At 35.8% G+C, this 27,377-nt stretch overlaps 1 protein-coding gene across 2 annotated transcripts in view; it reads right to left on the reverse strand.

Moving 5' to 3' along the window:
- LOC113233833 (unconventional myosin-XV) overlaps positions 1-27,377 on the reverse strand; it is a 164,701-nt gene that overhangs the window by 91,059 nt on the left and 46,265 nt on the right. For both annotated transcript variants that reach the window (XM_026469051.1, XM_026469050.1), the window contains exons 2-8: positions 23,404-23,554; positions 8,058-8,308; positions 6,666-7,771; positions 6,299-6,462; positions 4,503-4,732; positions 3,260-3,478; positions 2,661-2,749 (exon numbers count right to left, since the gene is read on the reverse strand). In XM_026469051.1, the coding sequence (XP_026324836.1) occupies positions 2,661-2,749; positions 3,260-3,478; positions 4,503-4,732; positions 6,299-6,462; positions 6,666-7,771; positions 8,058-8,308; positions 23,404-23,553 (2,209 nt within the window). In that variant the 5' untranslated portion in view covers position 23,554. The remainder of the gene's footprint in view (positions 1-2,660; positions 2,750-3,259; positions 3,479-4,502; positions 4,733-6,298; positions 6,463-6,665; positions 7,772-8,057; positions 8,309-23,403; positions 23,555-27,377) is intronic.

The following is a 27,377-nucleotide window of genomic DNA, read 5'->3' on the forward strand; positions in this document are numbered from 1 at the left end:
CGTTACAGTACCTCTATGAACGAGTATAGTATATGTAAGTAACAACAAAAGTTTTTTTAAATATAATAATCAAGTGACGGGACTAACAAGCCGTAGGTAAGTGACTGATGGTAAGCGACACGTCTGTTCATAACAGTTGCAGTGCCAGTTAGAGCTTTAAGCCGCAAAGTCCGGAGGGGCACTGCCACTGCGTCCGTCACCTTGACATAAGTTGGCAAGTCTCATGGGCCTGTAATTACACCAGCACGCATACCTTTCCAAACCCGAACGCAGTAAAGCTCACATTACCGTTTGGCGGCAGAAATAGGTAAGGTCTCAGTACTTCTCTGGACGAAGCTTTCACAAGGAGCTCTATTGCTTGCTTATATAGGTTTTCCTGGTCGTATAGGTGTGATAATAATAAATAACGCGCACACGTAGCCTCGCACTAGTGATGACGTCCTAATTCAAAATTACAGCATGTTGGTTGGTCTAACCAACATGCTGTAATTTTGCTAGCTCATTTGAGCTAGCTAGATCATGACCCTTGTGACTTAGTGGAGATGCAAGTTAAAAATTAGGCTAAAAAGTTTGGATACCTCAATCAATTGCATGCTTTAAATTTTTATTGAACTCACTTTAAAAATATTTACCTATTTCGTTGAACAAATATAAAAAGATTTTTAACGCATACATATGAGGGTATTGGAAAGTTCCGGCTGTTGTTTATTACTTGACACTAAATAGACAACAATAAGGGCGTGGGCGACTACTTGAATATGTACACGAGTTTCTCTTTGCACAGTCGTACTATGTGGCAACGACGAGTACGAAATAAGTACTTTCTAATTTCAATAATTATGTGCCAAAGGTTAGCTTCATGCAGCTTGAATTTTATGCAATTAAATCTTCGTCGTGCAATGTGCTGTGACGATTAAGGAATGCAAATCCAGACCATATTTGGAATCCGGATTTCGAAAACGGATTTAGCAGCGAACTCAGATGATCCGTTTTTTTATTATTCCGGAAGGCTACAAGAATGAATTCGTGATTTACTAAAAAAAAATCGTGTTTTGGTACAATATCAATCAAATTTTAATCTAATCTTTGATAAGTAATTGAGGTCCATTTAACACAATATAATGTCTTCTTCGAAATTATGAATAGGATTTGTCTATCACAATGCGTTCCAATTTCGGAAAATAGTCTTCTTAGTGAAGATATATAAATATTAACAAACATTAGACTTTTAAATACATATATCAAGATTCTTGTAACATAGAAAAAAACAAGAACAAATAAAGATTAACAAAAACACCACTACGTAGCTGTCAATAAAATTTAAGAAATGAAACGTAAGTGCTCAGAAATAATCAAAATTTTTTTCTGTGAAATAAGAAAAGATCTTAAAATGGTAGAGTGTCAATTGTTTTATCATTTCTAACGTGTTGAGGATTCAATATAAAGAAATTTTAAAATCCGTACTTATTTCAAAATCTTGTGAAAATCTCAGAAAATCTGTTTTTTTTTAGTTATGGATTATCCAGATTGCATTCCCTAGTAACGACCAAGTTGGGAGAACGACTACTTCTTAAGTAGGAGGTTTGATTACCACAAGAGGTTCTCTATTAAGTAATTTGGAATCATGTGAAGATGAAGGAATATATCGTGATGAAAGCTATGTCTCGTGGAAATATCACAGAACTGAACATAATAATTAAAACGCCAAGATGGCACTCGGGCAGTGTGGTAGTCTGTGATTAAATCCTTTCCAATGAAATGAAACTATCATCGCTAAACACAGTGTATTGCGTGTCTTATACAGTGCAACCATTTCGTGACTCAGTACATTTACGTCTCATACAAAATTACGTTCTCTTAAAATGTGTTCCCTTTAAATAACAAATTCTAAAAGTGACATATTCCATAAATAACCTATTCTTAAAATGATCTGCTCGTATTCTTACAACGCTATTTTTAAAATGAGCGCTTTAAACCCCTATAAAATAAAGCTAAATTATTTACCACCACTTTAGGCGATTAACACACTGCACCGCGCCCCGCGACGGTGCGCGGTGGCGGAGACGCAGATCTGCGTCAACGCGCGGTTTAATCTGCGCGGGGGCAGCGGTCTAGCGGCCCCGCGGCACATAAAGTAATCGGTTCGTAGTTGATCGCCGTAGTGATTGTTCATGTAGCTAAGATCCTTCTTTGACAAGAATGGTTAATAATGCAGAACTCATCCAGGAGGCTGCAGTTATACTGTCTATTTGGTTTTTGTTAACTCAAATGATTACACCGAAGATAACATTCAATTTCATTACAAAGATTTATTAAGAAAATGTGAACATACATTTTTCAACTACACACGTATGTCAACTGAATCTGTTGATTATTTGTTAGGGAAAATCCGAACGACTATTACTGAAATAGACACAAATTGATTAAAAATCTGCGCGGTCGTGCGCAGCGCAGTGCGCCATACCCTGCGGTTCGCGAGTCGCGAAAAACCGCGTGTGTCGCGCTCCCGCGAGAAGCGCGGAGAAGCGTTGTCAGTGTGTTCGACGGCGTGTGTTTTCCATACAAACTGAAATACTTCAGTACAACTTTAAAAAACACAGCTCCGCAGCAGCAACACAGGAGCTAGGAGCTGTTTAATAACATCGGCCATAGGTACTCACCAGCACCCGTGGGCGGCATTTCTGCGAGAATGGAGTTGCAGATCTCGCGGTACGGTGTCGAGCGTGTCGGTGTCGACTTTAGGAGGTATCTGGAGAGATTTAATTCATTTTATTTTGTAGAAACTACTAGAGCTGCACCAAATATTCGGTTAAATAGTCATAACAAATAAGTTACAAGTCACAAGATTTAAAAAAAAATACAACGAAGAATAATTAAAATATATATATATATATATATAATGACATTTCACTTTCGCGAACTTACAATGTAAAGTTATTCAATATTCAATTTACGACGGAAAGCAAAATAGACCGAATAAGCCGAATAGTAACCGAATATTCGTTGCAACTTTAATTATCATTCTAACAATATTTTGCAGAAAATGCGAGATGAGACAGGCGATTATTTAAAAATCTTTGAATGCACTTCGAACTGTTTTTAAAATCAATATAAAGTTTTCTGTCAGTAAAATTTTCTAACTACGGTATTTAAGGTAATTTCCCTCCGTGTGGCATAGCCGTGAGACACCCTACATATATTCAATCTTGTTAAAAAAATAAAGTCTGTTTTATATAGTTAAACCTACGGACACACTTACCGATATCTATCAACGAAGATCTGGAACGGTATGCGAATCGGGTACCCCATCTGCCTGATCTTAATGGTATCGAGCATGCCAGTATATCGCAGCTGCGCCAGCACGCATGGCATGTCGAACCGCATAGGGGACTTGTCCGTGTTCGGCTTGATGCAACGCACGAACCATGGGTTGCACCGTGACATCGACTCTAACAATTGGTGGAGGCTATCTGAAAACCTGTGAAGAATTTGAGTAATGAGAATGTGAGTATTACTGCCTTTCGTTTTTTTTTATAATATCAAGTGACGGGATCAACAAGTCGTGCACCTGATTCTATAAAATGAATAGATTTTCTCACAGTAATATTATGTAGTAACGTACCAAAAAATCATATCTATTATCCTGTTTCAAACTCGAGAATATCCTTTAGTACAGACTAAAAAACAAATCTGTAACGTATAAACCAATTTAGTATTATTAATATTCGGTTTATATATTGGTTTTAAAAGGTATTGAATCGAGTTCTAATAAAGTTTTCACGATTGTTACACATGGGAAATGAAACTATGTTTTCGGATCTATATCGCGTATATTTGTTTTTGCAAACAAGCCAATGATTTGGGTCCGTTGTACTGGTTCCATGGTCACGGCTGACAATTAGCTGCAATCGTGGTTTATTTGAAAAAACAAATACATGCGATTAAGTTCCGAAATTAAGTTTTTTTTATAAAAAGAAACGATTTTCGTGGAATTATATCTATTTGCCAAGTTTTATTGCAATCGGTTACCGGAAAGTGCCTGCAGCCGGATTCAACCCCTAGTTTGCCACCTTTAGACGTGGGATGTTTACTTCAAATTTAAATGGGATCAATACTGAGATACCCTCTTTCCAATAAAAAAGAAACATCAAAATCGGTTTACAAATACTCTCGTAACATAAGTATATATAAAAAAAAAAAACACATTGAGAACATCCTTTTTGAAGTCGGTTAAAACAGTTTAGTTTCCTAGGTATCACATACCGAGCTTGTCGTAACTGCCTCTGTGGCCGAACGGTTATCATGCTGGACTGCCACGCAAGAGGTCTCGGGTTCGATTCACGAGCCGGGAGAAATATTTATATGGCCTACATTTATTTCTCTCGTGAGTTTCGGCGTAATTTGTGGTTGTCTATGTGTGTGTCCATGGCACCCGCGACACAGGGTCTCCCTAGTGAGAGGCTATAGGATAAAAATGCTTATATTTAATGAGGTCATCATACCTCGCAGCAACTGTTGGCGTTCTCGGTTTCATAGTGACGAATCTTCCATTGGCGCCTCTTGGCAGAGTTTTGTTTGAGTCATGTTGAATCCTCAATTGGGTGGACATTTCGGCCACCAGTGGGACTTCGCTGCTGCACAGCAGTTCCAGGACATCTGCACGCAGCGCGTCGCGGTTTTTGTCCAGGAAACCTTCCACGTTGTACCACACTTGGCCGGCATAGTGTTTTATCTGTGAAAGAGTGTTAATTTAGTTTATCAATTGGTGAACTACTATCCAATCGCTGATGAGAGAATCAATAGTAATAAGACATCCTTTTTTTCTTTGTATGGAAATTTACGGATTCCCAAATATTATCAAATACAGGATTACAAGGCTATATATAATACTTAAGGATAAGAAACTGTCTGTTATCACATCGAACAACTTCAGCTAGAAACAAATGTTATTTAAAAATATTTTATTATTTCCATGCAAACAAAATTTAGAGGCGAAGTTAACATTTTTCTAAAAACAGTTCAGTGTCATGTACAGTAGCCCATTCTTTCATACCCCGGAACGTATTAGTGGACTCTTTTATTTTAGGCCATAGAAAGTGGATTTACGTTCAATTTTAAAACGCAATTGACTAAATGCCTTTTGACTCATCGCTTTTATTATAATAATGCTTTTGTAAAATTAAAAAAGTAATTAATATTACTGGAATGCTATTAACTGTAAAGAATAAATGTGAATACTATTAATATTCTGTTTCTATGTTGTGTATGATGTACCTAATTTCAGTGAAGATCTATTGAAGATCTATATAGTGAAGATATATTGTGGCAAATAAAAGTACTATATTTGTTCGTCTTGTATTGTTCGGCAATGATATTTCTAAGTTATTATGGTAGTTGTGATACAAGATAAAATTGACGACATCTACGGACACCATGCATACCGCATTGTGTCCGTGATCGTCGGGGATAGTGCAAATCCGCGCATGTAGTATTGGGAATAGGCGCGTAACTGCACGAAACCAAATTTTACGGGAGAGAGATTTTTTTATTCTTTTGTTATTTCAATGACTTCGACTGAAATATTTGCACAGTAAGCATCAATTTATGTTGTCTACAGACTGATAACAATAGATCCCCGTAAGTCACGCTAACATCGACCCCTCCTACATAAAGTATCGTATGTCGAAATTGCCAAGTTTACAGGGGAACATTTTGAATTCACTGAAATGACCATAACACGTGACTTTTAAGATTTTTCAGTTTTAATCCGCAAATCTCGCTACTTATATAGAGTGATCATCTAATCGATGTCTAGGATTTTATAATACTCTATGTGAGTTACGAGCTTTGCCGAATAAAACTGAGAAATGCTTAAGTCACATGTCATGCTTATTTCAGTGAATTCAGAACTTTAAAACGCTCCCCTGTAAACTTGGCAATTTCGACATACGATACTTTACATAGGAGGGGTCGATATGTAACACAACATTTACGCGGATATGATTTGGCCACTTAACTCCCGAAATGGAAATTCGTAATCCAATGCTAGTTACGCGTAATTGCACTGCCCCCGACGATATGTTATCGAGTGTTTGATACGTATTCAATTTGAAGTTACACTGCAAATATCCTTTATATTATATGGCAAATAAATCTTAACTAATTAGGAATTTCAACTTTGTGGATATATAGTTTCAGTGTAAAAATTCAATTGAGGCAGTACGCATTTTTTAGTACTTATAATAGTATTCGTAGATGCCGTCCATACGTAGGTTGAGTAGTTTTGTAAGAAACTTACGCCAAACTCGCTAGCGCCTAACCGAGGCCGAGAATAGAGCTCATTTAATGCGTGGTTGTAGTGGCACTTTTCGAGGAAGGACGCGTCCGAAGCGCGCGGGAAGTTGCTCTCGTCGTCCAGCAAGTGCAGAATGCCCACAGGCTTCTTGCTTAGTAGCTGGATTACTGTAAACAAAAATAATAAATGTCACTATACAATAAATGTAATTTGGAAATAGTCCAATAGTTTATTTACGAATAATGGAAATTTGTTACTAGAAGAAAGTCTTTTTGATTATATCAGTTGTGGGCGCCAGGTTAATTAAGTGCAAATATGACTATTCGATGTATCGTTTCGTTAAAAATTACAACAAACGGTAAATACAAACCAGGTGAATTATCGTTCCACGTCAAATGTGACCATTCCAGCCTTTCCTTCTGATACTCTTGTTGCTCCAGCTTGAATATGTGCTTGTTAAAATAATGCTGCAGCGTTTCGTTCGCGTAGTTAATGCACAGTTGCTCAAACGAGTTCTCTTCCAGGTCTTCGAACCCAAAGATGTCCAGGAGTGAAATCCTGTGCGCGTCGTGTAAACCGCCGCGATGGACTATAGAGTTTATTCTTAAAACCAGCCAGTTGAATAACGAAGAGTATAGCGCTTTGGCGAACGCATCTCTTGCATCCAAAGCCTGGTCGATTGGCAACGGTGACCTCATGCGTTCAGCCCGCGCCGCCGTGACTCTAGTAGTCAACGCTCTCGCCAACGCCTCAGCGGGAACTTTCAACAAATGTGCAGCCCAGCGAACTTCTGCGCCGCCACCTAACTGGACACCTTCTTGTCCATGACGCAACTGTCTTCTATGAAAGTACACATTTCCCAAGTGCAGAACAGACGCTAATACTCTAATTATGTCCTCTCTTTCAGAATCTCCAATACCAAGGACTTGCATAGCGCCACATAAGGCTGACCAATCGGCTCCCGCACCGGCTCCTCCTGAATCTCCTCCTTGGTTTAGGTAGAAATAATGCTCTGCCGTCAAAAGACCACGTGCCCTTCTTTGTTCTTCACCTAATCCCGCTAATAATTCGTAGAAAACATGATAGTTTCTTTCTCCGGGTGATTGTGTGACTATTCGGGATTTTTCTAGTAAGTAATGCGCAACTCTTGCGCCGGCTAGCGCGCCGTCCTTGAAGTAGAGTTCGAGAAGTTTTCCGAAACGACTAGAGTTGTGGTTTTTTGGTGTTCGGGCGTTGCCGAATGCTTCAAGTAAGGGGGCCGCTTCGAGGATTTGTTCAGAGACAGGAGCGCGACCGGGAGGGGCTGGGGCGACTGCCGCTAGGAACTGCACGGCGAGTTTGGTGGACTCTGTTTTGCCGGCACCGGACTCCCCTGAGATGAGTATGGCTTGCGGCTGCGGCAGAGACGCGCGCGCGGCGGCCGCTATGGCGAACAGATGTGGTGGGAGATCGCCCAGAGCTTCCGCTGCATGGTACCTACAAACATGTAACATGTTAACATTAACATTTTTGGTAAAAAAGACGACATTACGAGTTGACTATTACGGGGAAATTTAACAATTATAATAATTATACCAGAACCAAACTACCCTCAAAAAAATAATAATTTGACTTATAATGCGCTTTAATATTGCGAATATTATATCAATTGTACCATGAAATAAGAAAATACGTCAACCAAGAAAGGTTACGTAAAAAATGCACTATTTTTTCATAATAGAATTCCTAAAATGCAAACGCCAACAATAATAAAGTAAATCACCTCCTCGCAGTTTGCAATCCGTATAAGGAGTCGACAGGTTTGTAAGGGTTGACAGCGACCAAAATCGACCCGGCGTATGTATAGATGATGCCCTGTTCATATCTCAGTTTGAGGTTCCACAGCAACGCTGCCTCGTGGAGGTCATGAAGCCGTGTCATGTCATCTACGCCTGTGGGGCCTAACTCCTCGCGAGGCCACACCGGGTCGCCTTCTTCCTCGCCATTTCCCATTTGCAAAGCAAAAGTTTGCGGCTGAAACAAAAAGTGGACAGGTCAGAAAGATTTGAAACTAAATGTCCATACATTTATCAAACTCAAATATATCTTACATTACATTCTTAAAACACATTACCCTGAGAAGAATGACTAAGAAACTCTAGGGAACGTTCTTTGTAAATAAACATTTGTACACATTTGAAATTTACAATATTTATATCAAATATCATATCGATCGAGAGTTTTGTTTTGTATCATACCTATATTAGGAAAAAAATGTACTATTTTCCTACAATGTAATAAGTTCAAAAAGTCTCTTTGTTGACGAATATTAGTAAAAGCGTCAACAGGTTTGCTCGAGTTTTTGTCGATCAACATGTGTGATCTGACAAAATCGAGTAAATTTGTACGAAGCAGACGATCGATATCGTATTTATTTCCTGTAGATCGACACGAGTTGATCATCAAAAATCGAGTAAATCTGTACCTTAAAAAAAGTAAGCCAACTATAAAAACAATTAACTACAATCGAGATAAACTCATTGCAGTGTGGCACATGGCAATTTGCCCCTGTCGGTAGACTGCCGGCACAGAACTGCAGCCAGACGGAAAATTATCCAGTCTGTGACATAATAATACAATTATGTTATTCAAGATATTCTAAAGCACAATTTCGAAACGCTGCATGCCGAATATGTCTCAATTTCGCGCTGATTCGACAAATAAGTGTTTTATAGTAATTGATAAACGTAATAGAAACATTGTTAGGGTCTGCGGAAAATAAAATTTTATACAGTGTCGGTTACTATTTGAATTGCATGTGACAAATTATTGCTTTTATAATGTACAAGAGTGTTTGATATTTAAATTTTGAAGCCTGCGACCAATAATCTTACATAAGTAAAAAAAGGTGACCCTAAATTATATTCGTTATTAATTTCTTGACATGCGTTCTTCTTAGTATTAAGAACACTTTTATTGTTTGTTTTGTACATTGTCTGGAATTTAAAAGAAGAATATAATATGTTTTGCGAAGTCTTTTGCTAAGTCGGTTAAAAATTTACTAAACCAACAGTAACTTTTTATTCTGGTCGTATGGAATTCGTAACGACAACGGCAATGGAGCTTGGTATAATCTGTGGAGATTGAAGAACGATAGTTATAAAATCAGTTATAAATCTTCTCTATCGGAAATTAAATTAGAAGCTTTGTTTAAAAATAAAAATGAAAAAAAAGTAAAATTGTTTTTATAATTTGAGTTAATAAAAGAGATTGATTAAAATCTCATGTTTTGAGTGCCTGCGTACGTAGCATTTAAGCACTTTAGGTATGGAAACCTACTTTTAAACCAGTCTCGTTTCCTAGGGTTTTTTAAACGCAATGGAATGTTAACGAAGTCGTGATCAATGGGACTACGTAATATAGGATTACATTTGCATGCATGCATATTGCAAAGTCTTGCTTGAGTAAGCGGAATCATTGCTTAGATTACGGCGATACTGTTAGATGTCCTTCATTTTACGAATGACTTGAAGTAAATACTTGCTTAATTATTACGTGAGTGTGATAATAACAGGTCTCAAATTATATTGATGCTATAAATAATCACTTAAATATGACTTAAATAGTTTCTTTTTAAATTGCAACACAATGTACTTATTCCATTACTATTCGAAATTGGGTCCATTTTGTTCTTCGATCGAATACAGAATACCTAAAAACAAGTATTCGGTCAAATACCGAAGACGTAAAAACAAGTACACCGAATAAATAAAAACAAGTATTTGGCTGGAAAAGCCGAAGAAACAATAAATTGAGCTATCAGTCATTGACCTACCCACAAATATCAGTGCAAAAGCGGTGTAGCCCTATTAAAAGCATAATATAGAAGATAATGAGGGATTTAAAATTATGATAATGTGATTGTTTAATTTGAGACTTTTTAAACATGAAAGTAGCAATAAATTTTTTATTGAATTGATATTCAATTATTTTTTATGTGAAATTACTCAATTATTTTGTTATAATTATTAATATAAATATCGAATACTTAGAGAAAATTTCTTCGAAAGACGTTTCGTCAATATTGCGTTCAAATAAACACTGACCAGACTGAATCTTTCTCGAGATGAATATAACGTGCTGAAGACCTTCCGCGAAGATTCTGAATTAGTCATCCTCCGTGCAGATAAAAGAAACGCGACGGTAATCGTGAATACGTCAGATTATAATAGCAAAAGGGTTTACTATCGGATGAAAGGACGTATAAAAAGGTGAAAAAAGACCCTACCACCAAGATATTAAAAACAACAACTAAGTTAATATGTAAACACTCCGATACACTGAAACTTGATGTAAGTGAGTTTGTACCCTGCTGCGTAAAACCTCCAAAACTGTATGGGTCACCAAAAATACATAATTCTGACACCCCAATATGTCTCATAGTTAGCCAGATTGACACACCGACCTACAAACTGGCTCAACACATGACAAAGATACCGTCACCATTGAGAGCTTTTACACATGTGAAGGATTCATACCCTTTCATCAGTGGAATCAAAGATCTACGGTTAACTGATGATGTTCAGTCAGTTTTGATGTTCAATGGCTGTTCTCCAAACTGCCATTAAAAGACTGCATTGAAATTGTACATAGAAAGCTAAGGGAACATAATATGTCCAATGAATATGCAGAATTCTAACATCAGGCTATATATTGTGGAATAATGAATTCTACCTACAAATCGACGGTATAGCGATGGGCTCTCCGGTTTCTCGTGTTGTTGCCGATATTTTCATGGAAAACTTCGAGGACCGAGTTTTACTCATAGCCCTGGCTAGGCCGAAGACTTTCAAACGGTACGTTGATGATACTTTCACAATATTGTCTAAAGATAGCATACCTTCTTTCTTGGACCATCTTAATTATTTTAGTACTAAGATCCAATTTACTACGGAACTAGAGAATTGTGATACTTTAGCTTTCTTAGATGTTTTAATTCAAAGAAATACTAATAGCACCTTAGGCGATACAGTATTTCGAAAGAAAACTCATACGGATAGGTACCTCAATGGTAATTCCCATCACCATCCTAGCCAGTCAGATACCGTGGGCAAATCTTTGTTCAGTAATCATCTGGCGGGGGAACTTCAGCATATAAAGCAAGTCCTTCATGCAAATAAGTTGAAGATTCCACGCCAATGCTGCAGGCCCCGTGTGAAACCACCAACAGTCGAGCGAAGACCTGCCATTTTACCTTACGTGATAGGTGTTACAGACAAGATCGGAAGAGTCCTCAGGCGTGCATCTATCAAGACCTATTTCAAGCCCCTAAGGAAGATTTCTCAGTTCCTGAGACGCGTGAAATGTAACATCCCCTTACAAGATGCAGGAGTTTACAAGCTTGACTGTGAGCGCGGTCTCTCTTATATTGGACAAACGACGACTTTGACGCGGGTACAAATACTTAGGGAAGTATGTGTACTCGCGTCAAAGAACATATAGCTGATGTCAAACACCATCGCGTAAACAAGTCCGCAGTCTGCGGACATGCCATGGGTAAACCCACACATTCAATGAAGTTTGACAAACCCCAGGTCCTTGCAAGAGAAGACCGTTATCTACCCAGGATGCTGCGAGAAGCTATTGAAAATATAAAAACATCCAAATTTCAACAAGGAAGATGGTTTCTCTGTACCACCAGTTTGGGATCCAGTATTTCCTCTGATGAAAAATCCCAAACAGACATAAAACTGCAGTACTAATTAATATGTTTTAATTTATTCTAATTTCCATTATTAATTAATTAATTTAATTTAATAAAAAAAATTATATTGTTAAAATAAAATAATTTGTAAAACATAATGTAGCGTAAATGGGATTTTTTCTTTGTAAAATTAAAAATAAGGTATTTAATTAATAAGTTTTCTAACCATAGTGAAAAAATTGGGTGGTTTACATTGACTTACAAATGGTGGTTTCCATTAATATTAGACATAACATAGTCAACCGTGACCATGGGACCTGTAAAGGGCCCGAAACGTCGGTTTGTTTGAAAAAACAAATATACGCGATTTAAATCCGGAGAAATAGTTTCATTTCCTATATAAACTTGAAAATCAAATTACTTTTATTCCCTTTTATTTATTATTACCTTTATTGTTTCATTGTACAAAATTTATCATAACTGAAATTTTTAATGCCATTTTCCGTCAGTGTCACTTGTCGTACGTGCGTTTATCAGGCCGAATAGTTTGGCCAATAATGGTTACACTCCAGGCCGAATATTCGGTATTCAGCCTGAGGCCAAGGATTCTTTGCAACATTTATAACTGTACTTTTTTAAATAAGAATTTCAATTTAGATTTCAATACAGTATCTTAACTTGTTGTTCTATAGAAAAAAATCTACATGGTCATTTAATGCGCTAAAAAGTTAACTTTTTGAACGATAATAAAACCAGACGATAACTAAGTAATATACGATAATTACATTGTGCATCAAGATATCCAAACACAGGTCCTTCAGAAGTGGAACGGTCACTGTCCTCCATTTTCTCGCCTTAGATTTTTCACTTGACCTTGGCAATCTCTCGCTCATCGCGCGTGGCAAACTCGGCATTGTAGATTTCATGCAACTTGGCAGAACGGCTGGTGCACTATTTCTACTTCGCTGTCTGCGTATTACGCGAGGATGTTTGCAATAAGTCGAGTTACAAGAAGATCCACATGACGCGCCAGATTCGGATTCAGGTGAACTGCAAGGCGTTGGCGCGAAATGCACGCGCATCAGATTTTAAATTCTTAGTTTCGTATTTTTAACTTATTATTTTCGTTGTTTTTTACTCCATGTTTATGAATTTCTCATAAGTAAGACAAATAATTACTTTAGTACAGTTGTGCAAACTACACCATAATAACATCTGTTTTATTAGCGATCTACAATTTATATGATACCACGGTAATAGTATTAATACAGAGGGTGACTTTTAACAATTCATAATATTTTACTTTAATACAAAAATAAACAGATTCAAATAGAACGCTTTAAACGGTAATAACTGTGTAGGACAGGGGTGGGAGTCGCTGCTGAGGATGCTTGCATATTTGAACTTATTCTAACAAATATAGATATAAAAAGTGTCAGATAGTACAACAAAAACAAAAAAATATTATTACATTATGTTTTGTAAAAAGTCATAGAACAAAAGTTGTTGTTTATGATGTTAGTAATAATAGTCCTGAGAGGTTGTTAGTATTTTAAAAATAACCCTGTATAAGTTGATATGAATTTTGACCAAAGTTACTACCACGGAAGAATAAATACAACAACAACAAAAACAAAAACAATGGAAGTATCGTAAGCCTCGATTGCGATCAGAACCGATGTCGCCAAAACTCACACATTTTTAATTTGATACACTTACTAAATCTTGATGTTGATTGGTTGTAATTTCAAATTTAAAAAGAAATAACAAATTCTGGATTGTTAACATAATTTAAACTTAAATAATTTAATTCAAACCTATCATTGCAAGTTACGACGTTTTGATGTTATATTGAAATTTCAATTAAGGTGGTGCCATCTAGCGGTTCATTGCTGAACGACGACGAATTGGGGTTATTAATTTAATTCTCCAAACAATAAAGGACCATATTGCAGGGGTATATGCTTTACTTTCGTTTCTTGTAACAAAAACATTATTTCGATAAACAGAAAATTGAAAATTTATTAATATATATAAGACTTTCCGATGGTATGAAATACCACCACGGGTAAAATTTTTGCTGCGGTTATCATTTTTGCACTCCAAAACAGCAATAAGGCATTTTTCTAGGATTTTAGAGAACGTGCAGTATAGAATGGCACAACCATACCATACAAAACGAAAATGACGGACTGAGCTCAGATAGGTCTTTCGAGACCACCACTTCTACTGTATTGTTCTGTGATAGTTATAGTACATCAAAAATCAATTGCTGCAATTGCAACAACAAGTAGCATTAGAGCTGCTTGTGAAAGGGTCCGTCCAGGGAAGAACTGCCACCTTATACATTTCTGCTGTCAAGCAGTAGTTTGTTTTGATAAAATTACCATTACAATGTATCTTCCTAGTAATAGTTAAATATTCCTAAAATAGAGTACAACATTGATGATGATGTATTATCTACAATTTATCTATGATATTTTCACTGCGTTATATCACATTTTTTCCGTCTTATATTGTAGATATTACGATATTGTAGTTCGCATTGGTTAACACCTTTGAAACGTCATGTTGTTGGAATAAAAAAGTAAAAAGTTTTTAATTTCGTATCGTCAATTAATCATCACATAACTCCACAATAAACAGCGGTCAACAGCCGCAGCGTATAACTCAATAAACACCATTAATCAATTGTATGAAGAAAACCGCAAAAGTAAGAAAACTTTACAGTCATCCCGCAAGACTGCATGCAATGTCCGAGATGCCACGACTAACTGATTTACCGCATACCTTATAGCGAGAACTGTTATGGACTTGGGATAACGGATCAGGAGTGGGTACATTCTGATCGATATAGGTACTCCATTCAATGCGTTTCTATTTGCGGCTGCTTTGAGACTTTGGACTGAATTCTTCGACCAAGTAAGAGATGTAGCCAGCCGAAATCACTATGTACTACTTAATCAAATAACTTTAATTTCAAATAGCAATCACGACAATCTAAGTCCGAATATGCTTTTTATTACATTTAAAATGTTCGTTATTTTATAGATTTAGGACTTTCGTATTAGTTCACTATACTATAACGAAATATAGGAAAAGGACAAGAAACTCGTAATACTATGGTACAAAATACTAAAACGAGTGATAATCATTTGATGTCTTCTTCAATATATTTTGCGTGCCTTAATCTTTTTTAATCTAAACTACAAGAGACTAGTTATAACTTTGAAACCTTTGTCTATGTATCTGTGTGTCTGTTTGTAGAATCGTCGCAGCTTCTAAACGGATGTACTGATTTAAAACAGTTTTCTTTTATTTCAAGGCTAATTTAATAACGATAATCTTTAGCTATATTTGATAAACATGTCTTCAGTTGTTTAAAGATCCTCAACTACGACTACCCAATTCCTCAACTACTTGCACTAGAATTATCGTGTTTGGGCTCACTAAATTGGTTACGAAAGTACAGACGATACCTTCAATGTACACTACGCCAACTTAATTTTTGGGCCTGTTCTGTTTTTTTGTTTATTAATTTTTGTTCCACATAATTACTTCTTTTTTAATTTTGTTTTTTGTTTCTTTATTGCTTTTTCACAAAGTTAGGGGAGCGTTATATTAGCAAATAAATGTGGCTGTTTACAAAAATAACAGAAACTGACCAACAAATAAAGTTGGCATAGTGTTCATTGGAGATATCGAGACTTTATTGACTTTTTGGAGTACACTGTTGTGTATCAGAGGTTTCTTCAATTTAATTCGTTTTTAGTTTTTGACATTATACATAATTTGAGGCCTTAAAAGCTTCTTGTATTTGTATTGCCAACAATCATATTTGCAAAAGAATTATCGCCTTTAATGGTAATCATTATTACTTTTAATTGTAAGACATTCGTGGTTATTCTTATCACTAATTACAGGTTTATTATCACGGTACGGTTTGGTTTTGTTTTCCGAAATTGAAATAATAGGAAAATAAGCAGAAATTACATCGTGGTAAGGAACTAATAATTGTGATAATTATTATTTGTAGTGGGTGGGCTATTGCTACCCACCATAATTTAAAATTGCGCCATTTGCGCCTGAATTTAGCTTGCTTAGGGCTAGCACAAGAGGCCGCGACTTAAAGCGCGAGATACCGGTATTCCCATATAGAGATCCCGCGTTTTAAGTCGCATTAGGAATAATTAATAATAAAAACTAAACAGAAATTTTAGGCAATCTCGCGTAAGTCGCGCCCCGTCGTGCTATTCCTACCGGTGAAATTATAACTGTAAGCTATAATTGTAAGTCAATGCTGTAAGCATTCTATCGTATACCTACTAGAGGGCGACACAGGGTATTGATTGCATCCGGGCGTTACTAGGCTAGCGCCGGCGCTGAGCAACTTCTAAAACAAATTTTGAGGTTTTCCTAAAAAATGTGTTTTCTACAATTGCGATTATGTTGCGTCGTGTCGTAAACAAGTATTTACGAAGGATTGCGTTCCGCTTGCTACGGACCGGGTGATGTAAGGTAAGTTATGACTAGACTCATTATATCGAAACAAAAATACTTAGCAAATAACACGGCTGTAATATAACGATAATTCATAGAGGAAATCCGTAAAGCCACAAAATTATCATCAATTTGAAACGGTCAACGGATAGAGATAGAAACTAATATGGTTTCTATTATGGACAAGGCTATTCGATTGTATTTTTATTAGATGATTTTTGACGGTCGTCCTACACAATGTAACGTAACAATTGTTGAAACGAAACTAATTACATAAACTGTTTGGAGTATTTGGTTATTGAAATGGCTAAAGAGTGGTGTTTATTTAAATCAAATATAGTGCGATTAATACTGCCTTCGTAATGAAAAAAGGCACAACCACGTGGTCTGTGGGTACAACTAAGCGTACTTTATACAGTAGTTGTGCCCTTTTTCGTTCTGAGGGCAGAATAATACTTATAGAAATTGATGACGATGAAATAAATATAACTACATACAATACATAGGGGAAAGTATGGGATATTGGACCAGCAACGAAATTGGACCACCCTCGTAACATCTCAATTAATAAGTAATTGTTTTATGCCGATGAATAACCCAACAATATGCGTCTAACTTTATTGCATATTGGCCATGTTGTTTTTATTGTGATATTGAACGTCTGTGTTTGAACATGTAAAACCTCTGAGAGCACATGTAGTTTGATACTTTGGGCCGTTCTGATGGTAGGCAGCATAGAGTTGAAATTGAATATTAAATTTTAGTAGTTCCTCCAGGGAAGTACTGCCACCTTACCTATTTCCGCCGCCAAGCAGTTATGTGAGCATTACTGCGTTCCAGTTTCGAAGGGTAGGGGTATTGGTGAAATTACAGGCGCATAGGACTTGTCAACTTACGTCTCAGGGTGTCGGCGCTGTGGACGTGCCCCTCAGATTTTGTGTTTTAAAGCTCTGAGTAACACTTCAACTGGACTTGTTCGTCCAGTCGCTTAATATTATAAAAACAATGTTGAGCTATGTGATCTTGATCTTGTGACACCTACGTACATACTTAATATGGTAGTATATACATACAGGTTTTCGCTATGTTTACACGTTGGAAACGAAACTGTTTTTTTTTTTCGAAAATCTATATCGCGTATATTTGTTTTTTTTTTCAAACAAACCAACCATTTCCCATGGTAACAGCTGACTGAGATGGTAAAATCATTAACCTACAGGAATCTATAGTCATTCACTTTTTAATTGATTTTGCTTTCTAACTTTTTAAAATGTTTTTGAACATCAATGTTTGTTACGTAAAAGAGACGAGAGCTTTAGAATTTCTTACTCAAAATCTTAATCATCATATTCATCACATTCCATTAAAATGCGAAGCGGTGTTAACAGATGGTTATTTAAAATTTTATTTCAGAAACTAGACTTTCCAATCGAAATGACCCATGTCGTTTGGCGCAATGTTATGACAGCAAGCATCACTAGAGCTCTCTATACTCCGGCGGCCTTGCGTTTCCCCATGGCTGACTGTTTGTTCTACCTGACTTCGTAAATGCTATTGTTTGCCGATACATAAAAAGAGATTTCGCCAAGGTATTTCTTGTGTATTGTAAGACAACAACAATCTTGTCTCATTAAACTTTGAGATGGATGAGTGTTTGATTAAATTATTTGGTATTTGAAGGCCTATTTTATGGTTAATCGATTTTATTTCTCGGGTGGATGGCTCCGTGTCTAATGTAACTTATTTGATCCCGAAGGTAACGAGACTCAAAAAAATGATTCCATGTAAAATTAAATGAATAGATCGCCTTATTTTTAATTTATTTTAATATAAATCTCTTCCACGGATTAAATTAATGCTGTCTGAACTATTCATGAAATAAAGATGATTGATGAAGAGTAATTTGTGAATGAGGCGTTGTGAAGCGTGCGGGTAGTTAGTAATTCTTGTTCATAAGAATTTTGTATTATGACAATTCAGATATTTAAAATTACGTGTCAAGATAGCTCTTTTAAGGACAAGTTTTTAACGGTTCGTGATCTGGTATTTTTTAAATCTTTTTTAAAAGCTGTCTACGTTTTTAAAAGAACGGTTTCGCAGTAAAAATCAATACCATTCTGGCATTGACTTCTGGCTATTTACTTGCGGACTGCTGTAAATAATTCCACTTCTGTGTGGTTCTACCATCGGACATATAAACTTATTCACGGGGCAAGCGCGAAGGCTCGATCAAATCACAATGCCGTCGAAAGGCTGCAAATGTACTTACACGTATCCTCGACCTTGTTTCGCTTACGTTACATAATTACACTCAAGTTAATTGCATCGCAGTAATTTCATATTACACTTTGCGCGTAAAATCAATTGTACAGCGACATTATAGGCCCTATTGGCAGTCATTTCTGAGCTGAGCGAGTTTCAAATATTAATTAACTTGTTACAAATTTTATTTGTTCATATTAATAATATAATTCTGTTCATATTAATTTAAATGTAGGTGAATGGAAATACTGTTCACATTTTAAAAATGTGAGTTAATAAGTTGTTTATTACTTTTATTTCAATGTGTAATTAGAGATAGACTAAAAAAAGAAATACACAAAATACATAATGTTTATTCTTCAACAAAAGATACAGAACAAATTAGTGGTAAGGGTACCCACTCCTTTTAAGTATATCCTGTGTCAGAAGACCCCGCTCTTCTTCTAGATTTTACAAGAATGTTAAAGTAAAATATTTAAAAAAATGGAATTCTATTTAAAAAAGTATGAATGTGTATGTGTGTTTGTCTGCGCGCGTGGGTGTGTGCGTATGTGTGCATATACATTTACACGTATGCGTGTGCGTGCGTATATATTTATTATAACTCATCCATGACATATTGATGCGTAGATGTAAATTTCTGTCACGTTATAGTTTGTATTAGACCTTATCTACATCACTGTTTTGTGTTTTGAGCCATGCGTTCGGGGCACTCTTACATTCGTATAAATTCATAGGGTAAGTGTCTAGTTTTTGTTACAAACATGTAAATAATAATGTTATTTACGTGTTTTTGGAACAAAAACCTTTATTAACCTTGCGTTAATAAAGGTGTTGTTTCGATATCTGTTGCGAAGTGTAGGGTGAAAAGTAGAATAAGCGCTTTAAATTTAATAATTATGATCTTATTGTATCTTCTGATTATGATCTCTATGTTTAAGTTCATCCTGTCACCTCAAGATTACTTGAAACTTATTGCTATCTTGGAATAAGGTTGCTTATTGTCTTTTATTTGTTTACATATTTGTTCAGTGTTCAATAAAGAGGAATTTGTATTGTATATGTATATTTAACAAAGGACGCGTGCTTTTAAATATAATAGTAGAATAAACGTACAGAGTTGTCACGTAAGTAATAATAAAAATAAATTAGTCTCACAGTTAAAAAGCATCTTTCTTAATATATAAGCCAAGAGGTCTGCCGCCGTAAGGTGAAAGGGCGCATGTGACACTTTTTCAAAAAATTAGTTACATGTACTGCCGTGATCAGCAAAAAAGACAGATCTGCCACAATTTTTTTTTTCTATGTGGTTTAGGTATGAAGTTACCGTAAGAGAAAAGGGCGTAAGTACCCACACTTTTATGGTCAAACTAAGTTAATTCGCATTTAGAAAATAAATTGGTAAAAAGGCGTAATTGCCTAGACATAATTTTGTTTTAACTACACATTTCAATCACTTAAGTAAATGAAAAGGCGCAAGTCACATTTAAGTTTCTATCTTCATCAGTTAAAGCTGTACATATATATATTTACCGAAAAATGTTAATTTCCCAGATGACAGTTACACAATGCTTACATAAATTTAAAATAAAGTGAAAATGTTACCTCTTATTTAATGTAATAAAAATTTTTAAAATGTTAAGCTACGCCACATTGAAAAGACATTGTAACTATATGCTGCCCTTTTGACTTATTATTACAACAATAGTGTTGTAATTATGTTAAGCTGAACAGGCATAGTGGTAACTTGCGCCTATGTTACCCAGTATTGAATATTTTACGAACACTTTGTTACTAAGTTGAAACGGAAAAAGTGTAATAATGACATAATGAAGCATAATAATAAAATATGTTAAATGCCACATTTTGCGTATAATATAGGTTTATCCTACTGCGTTTGCAGAGAGTGTCTACATTTTTTCGTTTGGAAACAGCATATATTTTTTCGGTCAATTTCTTTAAACTTTATTTTCTCGGTTTTGAGTTTTACTCACAAGCACCTTTTTAACTAAGGGCGGCAGAGGTGTAAAAACGAGGTCTGGTAATATAGGCTCTTCCATAGGCCAAGATGTCACACAAATTTGAGGCTACATTGTTTCTTACCACGAGCAACAATACTGTATAAGGAGTATCAGAGTGAAATTGATCTAAATTTTAATTTTACTTTCGTTTCTATGCTAAAGAAAGTGATGTGAGAATTTTAAAGTTAAGTTTATAATTATTGTACTTTTCTATAATCATGCCTAACTTAATATTATTGTATTTCTTTTAGTGCATGCTGTGCCCTCCTTTAAGTAATGCGACACTTAGTTTAAAACCATAGTCTCTACTCTATATACCTGCATAGTTATAGTGTACTTTTTGTTGTGAGAGCCTCTTTAAATAAATAAATAAATAAAAACAACATTTCAAAGACTGGCCTATAATTTAAAAAAAAAGAACTATTCAGTTTTAGCAGCTTGATACTTATTACTTTATCCGATTCTGAAACTGGCCTTAGAAAGTGTTATTTTCTAAAAATTTTATACGAAACGAATGCGATTATGTGTTATATCAAAGTTTCACCCACGATTTTAACATTTAGGAAATTCAATCAATTACAAAACAGCTTTATCAGTGTCAAGCAACGTGGTTTTAGTAACAAGACAAGACAAATAATTGATTAATTCCTTACTAATCGTTGAAGGAAACCGGAAAGAAACTTGAGTTAACGATCTTGAATCACGAGTCACGACAGATCGACGGCCGGTATAGATCACGCAATGGATCTACCACTTGAATTGCAGCGTGCGCGTACGCCCTTCTAAACCTCACGTACTGCCGCGACTGATTCTGGTGAGCTTAAAACACGAAATGTTACGCAAAAAAATCATATCACAATGCTAAGTTATTATTATTATTATTATTATTATTAAGTGATATGATTTTTTTATGATGCTAACTGCTGGGGCGAACAAGTCGTGCGCCTCATGGTAAGCTACACGACTGTCCATAACAGTTGCAGTGCCACTCAGGGCTTTAAATCGCACAGATCTGAGGTGCACTGCCTCTGCGCCCATCACCCTGAGACATAAGTTGAAAAGGTACATGAGGCCCCTTACCCTTCAAAACCGGAGCGCAGTAATGCTCACATTACTGCTTGGCGGCAGAAATAAGTAAGGTGGCAGTATTTCCCTGGATGAACTCTTTCACAAGGAGCTCTACTGCTACTAACAGATATATAGACAGACAGATATATAGATATATAGACTGGTATAAAACTTTATTTTGATGCTAGGCAGTTTTCCCTGACTTCAGTAGAACTCTACCTACATACATTTTCCATGAACATATGTATGTCTCATTGTTACAAGTAGTATGTGATTGATAATTCTCAAATGTGAAATTAGCCGTTTTTGCAGATGATACCTACTCTGTCATAATAGCTGATTTAGTAAGCCTCGAGCTCAAAACTAACAAAGTCCTCTCAACCTTTGACTTTTGGTTCAAAAATAACAACCTCATCATCAATACGAGGAAGACAAACGTCTAATTGTTCCGAACAACACCTAGAAACCCACGAAGGTATAGACATCAATCACATACATATAAAATAAGTAATAATAGAATCGGTAGAATCTGTAAGGCGCTTGACGTATTTAAATGTGTTAAGGATATCTGATTTGACATTGTATTTATTCATTGTTATTATTGTATTATTTTTAATATTCTGTATTATGTTCGGTCTCATATTTGAATTTGATATAAGTTCTTTATTTATATTTTTGTCCTAACACAATCACCATCGTTAAGGAAATAAATAAAAATAAATAAATAGATATTATCTACAGCTCTGAAAATATTTTTTTTTAGTCGTTCTTTGAATATTTAGAAAAAAAAACTTATAATATACACGTTTTTGAGTTTATATTTAGATGCTTTTGGAAAGGGAAGCTAGTTATAACAGATCGGAGAGGACCGATATGTCCCAACAAAATATTTTCCAATATAATGGATTGACCAAAAAGTCTGCGATGTTTTGCCCCTAGCTAACTTTAGACAAAAAAAATAACATTTTTTATTTTAAAATGGTCTATTGTTTGTGGTCCTTTCAAGAGTAGGCGGGAACGTTCATAGGGTCGTATTCTAGAACTCTACTCAATGCTCAAGTCAGGATTTGAGTATGGTTTAAAGCACTCGAAATCATACTCAAGTCCCTGCCATTAGGGTCGTATTTCCAGTGCAATCCTGACTTGAGCATTAAGTAGAGTTCTAGAATACGACCCTAAGTGTATTATAATTCATTGAAAACACCGCAAAGTGGTGAATCGAAAAGGTGTTTTATTTTATCTATTATATATATTTCAAGTTACGTTTTGTTAGTACAATGACGAAGCTATGTGTATCAAGATTTTGATTATTCACGATCAATCAGTTTAATATAAAAATGGGTACCTAATTTTCAGGTAACAATGAAACGACACGTAGATTTGTGTTTTACAAATAACAGTGATTTTTATGAAAGGGGAATGTGTCCAACACATAATTCATTCACATTTGATTTATTTTCCGTTATACTTTGATACCGTACGGGCTTTTTGGCCACCCAATACTATAAAGATTTAATCGCCTTCTGTTCCTATTTCACGAGTGTACACGCACTTATAGATTCAAGTGACATTACCTGTCCATTGAGAACGGCGCTGACGAGCAGCACGCGTGCGGCGCGGTGAACCTCGACCAGCGATCCGGGAAGCGGGGCGGAGGTGCCCGGCGGCTGGAACCACACCGCCGCGCCCTCCTGCCATTCCGACGTCCCCCCAGAACCCGCCATCCTGTAACACAAACGAAAACTATTTTACCTCGAACAAAAACGAAATAATGCACTTACGTCTACCGTATAATACAAAATAAACATAATATACCTATATTTATATATTTTTTTATAACACTAAGCGACGAGACGACCAAGTCGTCAGCCTCCTGGTAAGCGTCCATATCAGTTGCATATCGAAGGGCGCTGCCACTGCGCCCGTCACCCTGAGCCATACCTAAGTTGGAAAGTCTCATGTGCCAGTAATTTCACCAGCACCCATACCCTCCAAATCCGGAACGCAGTAATGCTCACATTACTGCTTAGCGGCACAAATAGGTAAGTACTAACAAATACTTTCGCAAGGAGCTCTCATGCTGCTAAAATGTGAAATTATACTTCACCAAGGGCGGCTTTAAGCCTTCAAGTACACATACAACCCAATTAAGTATCTTATGGTGTCTTGGTGTTAATCCATGTGATTTATTCATTGACCCATTTATTGTACATTTGTTATAATTTCTTATTTAAAATTTAAAATACTGATCAATGGCGCATTACCCACGCATAGAGAGTTAATTTGCAAGAAACTAAAGATTTTAATTTTACCATCACTTTACATTTACGACATATGTTAAATAAAACCTAGGTATTTAAGGCTAAAACTGTAAAAGATCCTAGAAATATGAGAAATAAAACAGAAGTATGGCCCCTAACAACGACGTGATATTTAACTCACTCGGTGATCTAACGGTTTGCATCGTTTTCTAAGCAGGATCTGTTTTTTTAAATATCAAATGACAGGACGAACGAAGGTAACACGCCTGTCCATAACAGTTGCAGTGCCACTCAGAGCTTTAAATCGCAAAGATCTGAGGGGCACTGGCGCTGCGCCCTTCACCCTGAGACATAAATTAACAAGTCCCATGTGCCTGTAATTTTACCAAAATGTTCACCAAAAACTTTTGGTTTTAAAGTCATAAACGTACAAATGAATAAAAATATTTTTTTTAAATTCAAAGTCAAAGTCAAAAATTATTTGTTCCATAGGTAAAATAAACTTACACTTGAAAACGTCACATTTAAGCTACTGCTCGTTCACTACGCTACCTCCCTGAGAAGAACGAGCAAGAAACTCTAGGGATTGCTCTTTTCAAATAAACTTAAGTGCTATGGAACACACTTTGAATCAATTTTGTGTGGATTCTGGAGCCATGTCGTCTTTCCATACATCTTTATTTAACACGTAGGTAGTCCTCAATTTTATATTATGATTTTTCGATCAAAATATTTTTAATGTAGTTTTTAAACTTAGGAAATGATAAACTTAATATATGCTCCGGAATCTTATTGTAAAAACGTATACCCCCATAAAAGAGTTGTTTACCTTGGTTAAACGAAATCGTGGTACCATGAGTTTGGACTTTGGGTTAATATTAAAAGGTTAATATTATGGATATCTTCTTTCTTATTGAAATTATGTATATTTTTACGGGCATATAAAATATTTGAGTAAATGTACTGTGATGCCACAGTCATGATACCAGTCTCCTTAAATTTATCTCTGAGAGAAACCCGAGAGCCTAGACGGTACACAGAACGAATCGCTCGTTTTTGCAATACAAATATGGTTTGAACATCTGCCGCTTTACCCCACATGAGAATCCCGTAGGACATTATACTATGAAAGTAACTAAAGTAAACTAGTCTAGCAGTACTAACACCGGTAAGCTCACGTATTCTGCGGACTGCGTATGCAGCGGAGCTTAATCTGCTGGCCAGGGAAGATATATGTGGAAACCATTGAAGTTTACTATCTAAGGTCACTCCCAATCAGACTGCTTTAATAAGAAAGTCTAACTTTTCACCGTTTATTTCTATGCTTGGACTAGTCGATTGTACGTTAGGTAATTCAAATTTAACACTTTTTGTCTTCTTGGCATTAAGCAATAAATTGTTAGCATTAAACCAATAAACTACCTTAGAGAGAGTATCATTAATATGGTCATAGTTAATGTCATGTCTGTCTGTTTTAAAAATAAGGGATGTGTCATCAGCAAACAACACTATTTCGCAATGGTCCTTAACAAAGAATGGCAGATCATTAATATAAATCAGAAATAAGAAAGGCCCAAGTATTGAGCCCTGCGAAACACCCATTTTTACCGGAGAACCCAAAGAAGTAACACCATTTATGTCTACGTTCTGAGTTCTACCGTTGAGATATGACGAGACAAGTTTCGACGCCTTGCCATTTACACCGTAATGTTCCATCTTCCTAATAAGAGTAATATGATCAACGCAATCAAATGCCTTTGAGAGGACACAGAAAACACCAATAGCTTTCTGGGACTTTTCGCAAGCATCAAAGATGTGTTTTAATAACACTACCCCGCATCGCTAGTCGATCTACCACTAGTAAACTCGTATTGTTCACTATGAAAATTATGATTCCTACCGAAATAGGACAGTAATTGAGTCAGCATAACCTTTTCGAATATTTTACTTAAAGCTGGTAAAATTGAAATGGGCCTATAGTTGCGAGGATCAACTTTCCTACCGCTTTTGAATAAGGGAATAACCTTGCTGTATTTCATTAAATCGGGAAAAACACCTTCGTCAACGCACCTATTGAAAGCTACAGCTAAATGTGGAAAAATTAGATCAATGACTGAGTCTATAACTTTAGTTGATATGCCCCAGAGATCTTCAGTTTTTTTAACATGTATTGATTTAAAAGCTTTTATGATGTCTTGTGGATTAACATGACGGAAATTAAATAAACTGCCACAAACGTTAACATTTTCCTTTAGGAGATTAATAGCAAGTGAAGGGGAGGAATTTAATGATTCTGTAGTGTTCACAGCAATTTCCGAAAAGAACGATTCAAAAGTTTGGGCTACTTTATCTTTAGATTTTATAAGTTTTCTGTCTAATTCTAAAACTATATCTCTATCGCGTTGTTTAACCCTGCCTGACTCTTTATTTATTATGCTCCAAGTAGTTTTAGATTTATTTATCGATTGTCTAATTTTGCCGCTGTGAAACTTAATCTTAGCAGCTACACATACTTTTTTAAATATTTTTGAATAAATTGTAACATATTTTAGGAAATTGGAATTAGTATTATAAGTTTTCATAGCATATAACTCATACAAACGAGACCTACTCTTATGAATACTTACTGTTGCCCAGTCGTTGAATTTAGTCTCTCTATGGAAAGTTAATGTTTTCGATTTAAATATGTTATCAAATTCATTTTTAATTAAACTAATTATCGTATAAAGTATTTGGTACCTCCGGCATATGGGGTAGGAAATTTAAACTATTGCCGATACTATTTTGAAATCTAATGATTCGTTCTGTGGTAATCGGTCTGCAGAGAAGAATTAATTATAATAAAGAATTATTGAATGTTACGATGTTTGACCACCATGATATTCAATTATCTTTGTGAAATGACTCCACAAGTTTCTTATAATTATAAATTCGATCGGGCTGGATCCGGACCAAGTCTATCAAACAAAGTCAATAATTATACAATCACAGAAATATTTAAATGAAATCTAACAAAACCGATATTTAAGGTCACAAGAATGAGATTGCCGACGATGGTTTTCGTATGTTATACCGAATAGCGTTTCCTGATTCTTACTATTTAGTACTTCTTAATAAACAGACAATATGTCTTCAATACTTCATGTTTTCAATATTTGGTTGGACACAGGGAAAATATTTTTATTTTGTTATTGTTAACTTGTATATAACCTGGATTTCCACGAATAGGTATACGACTATTCAAAATTTATTGAAATTTGGGCGAACGTAATTGCTGTTTCCGAATT

Source organism: Hyposmocoma kahamanoa, unplaced genomic scaffold (genome assembly GCF_003589595.1).
Source record: "Hyposmocoma kahamanoa isolate Upper Pololo Valley unplaced genomic scaffold, ASM358959v1 80, whole genome shotgun sequence".
NCBI classification, from domain to species: domain Eukaryota; kingdom Metazoa; phylum Arthropoda; class Insecta; order Lepidoptera; family Cosmopterigidae; genus Hyposmocoma; species Hyposmocoma kahamanoa.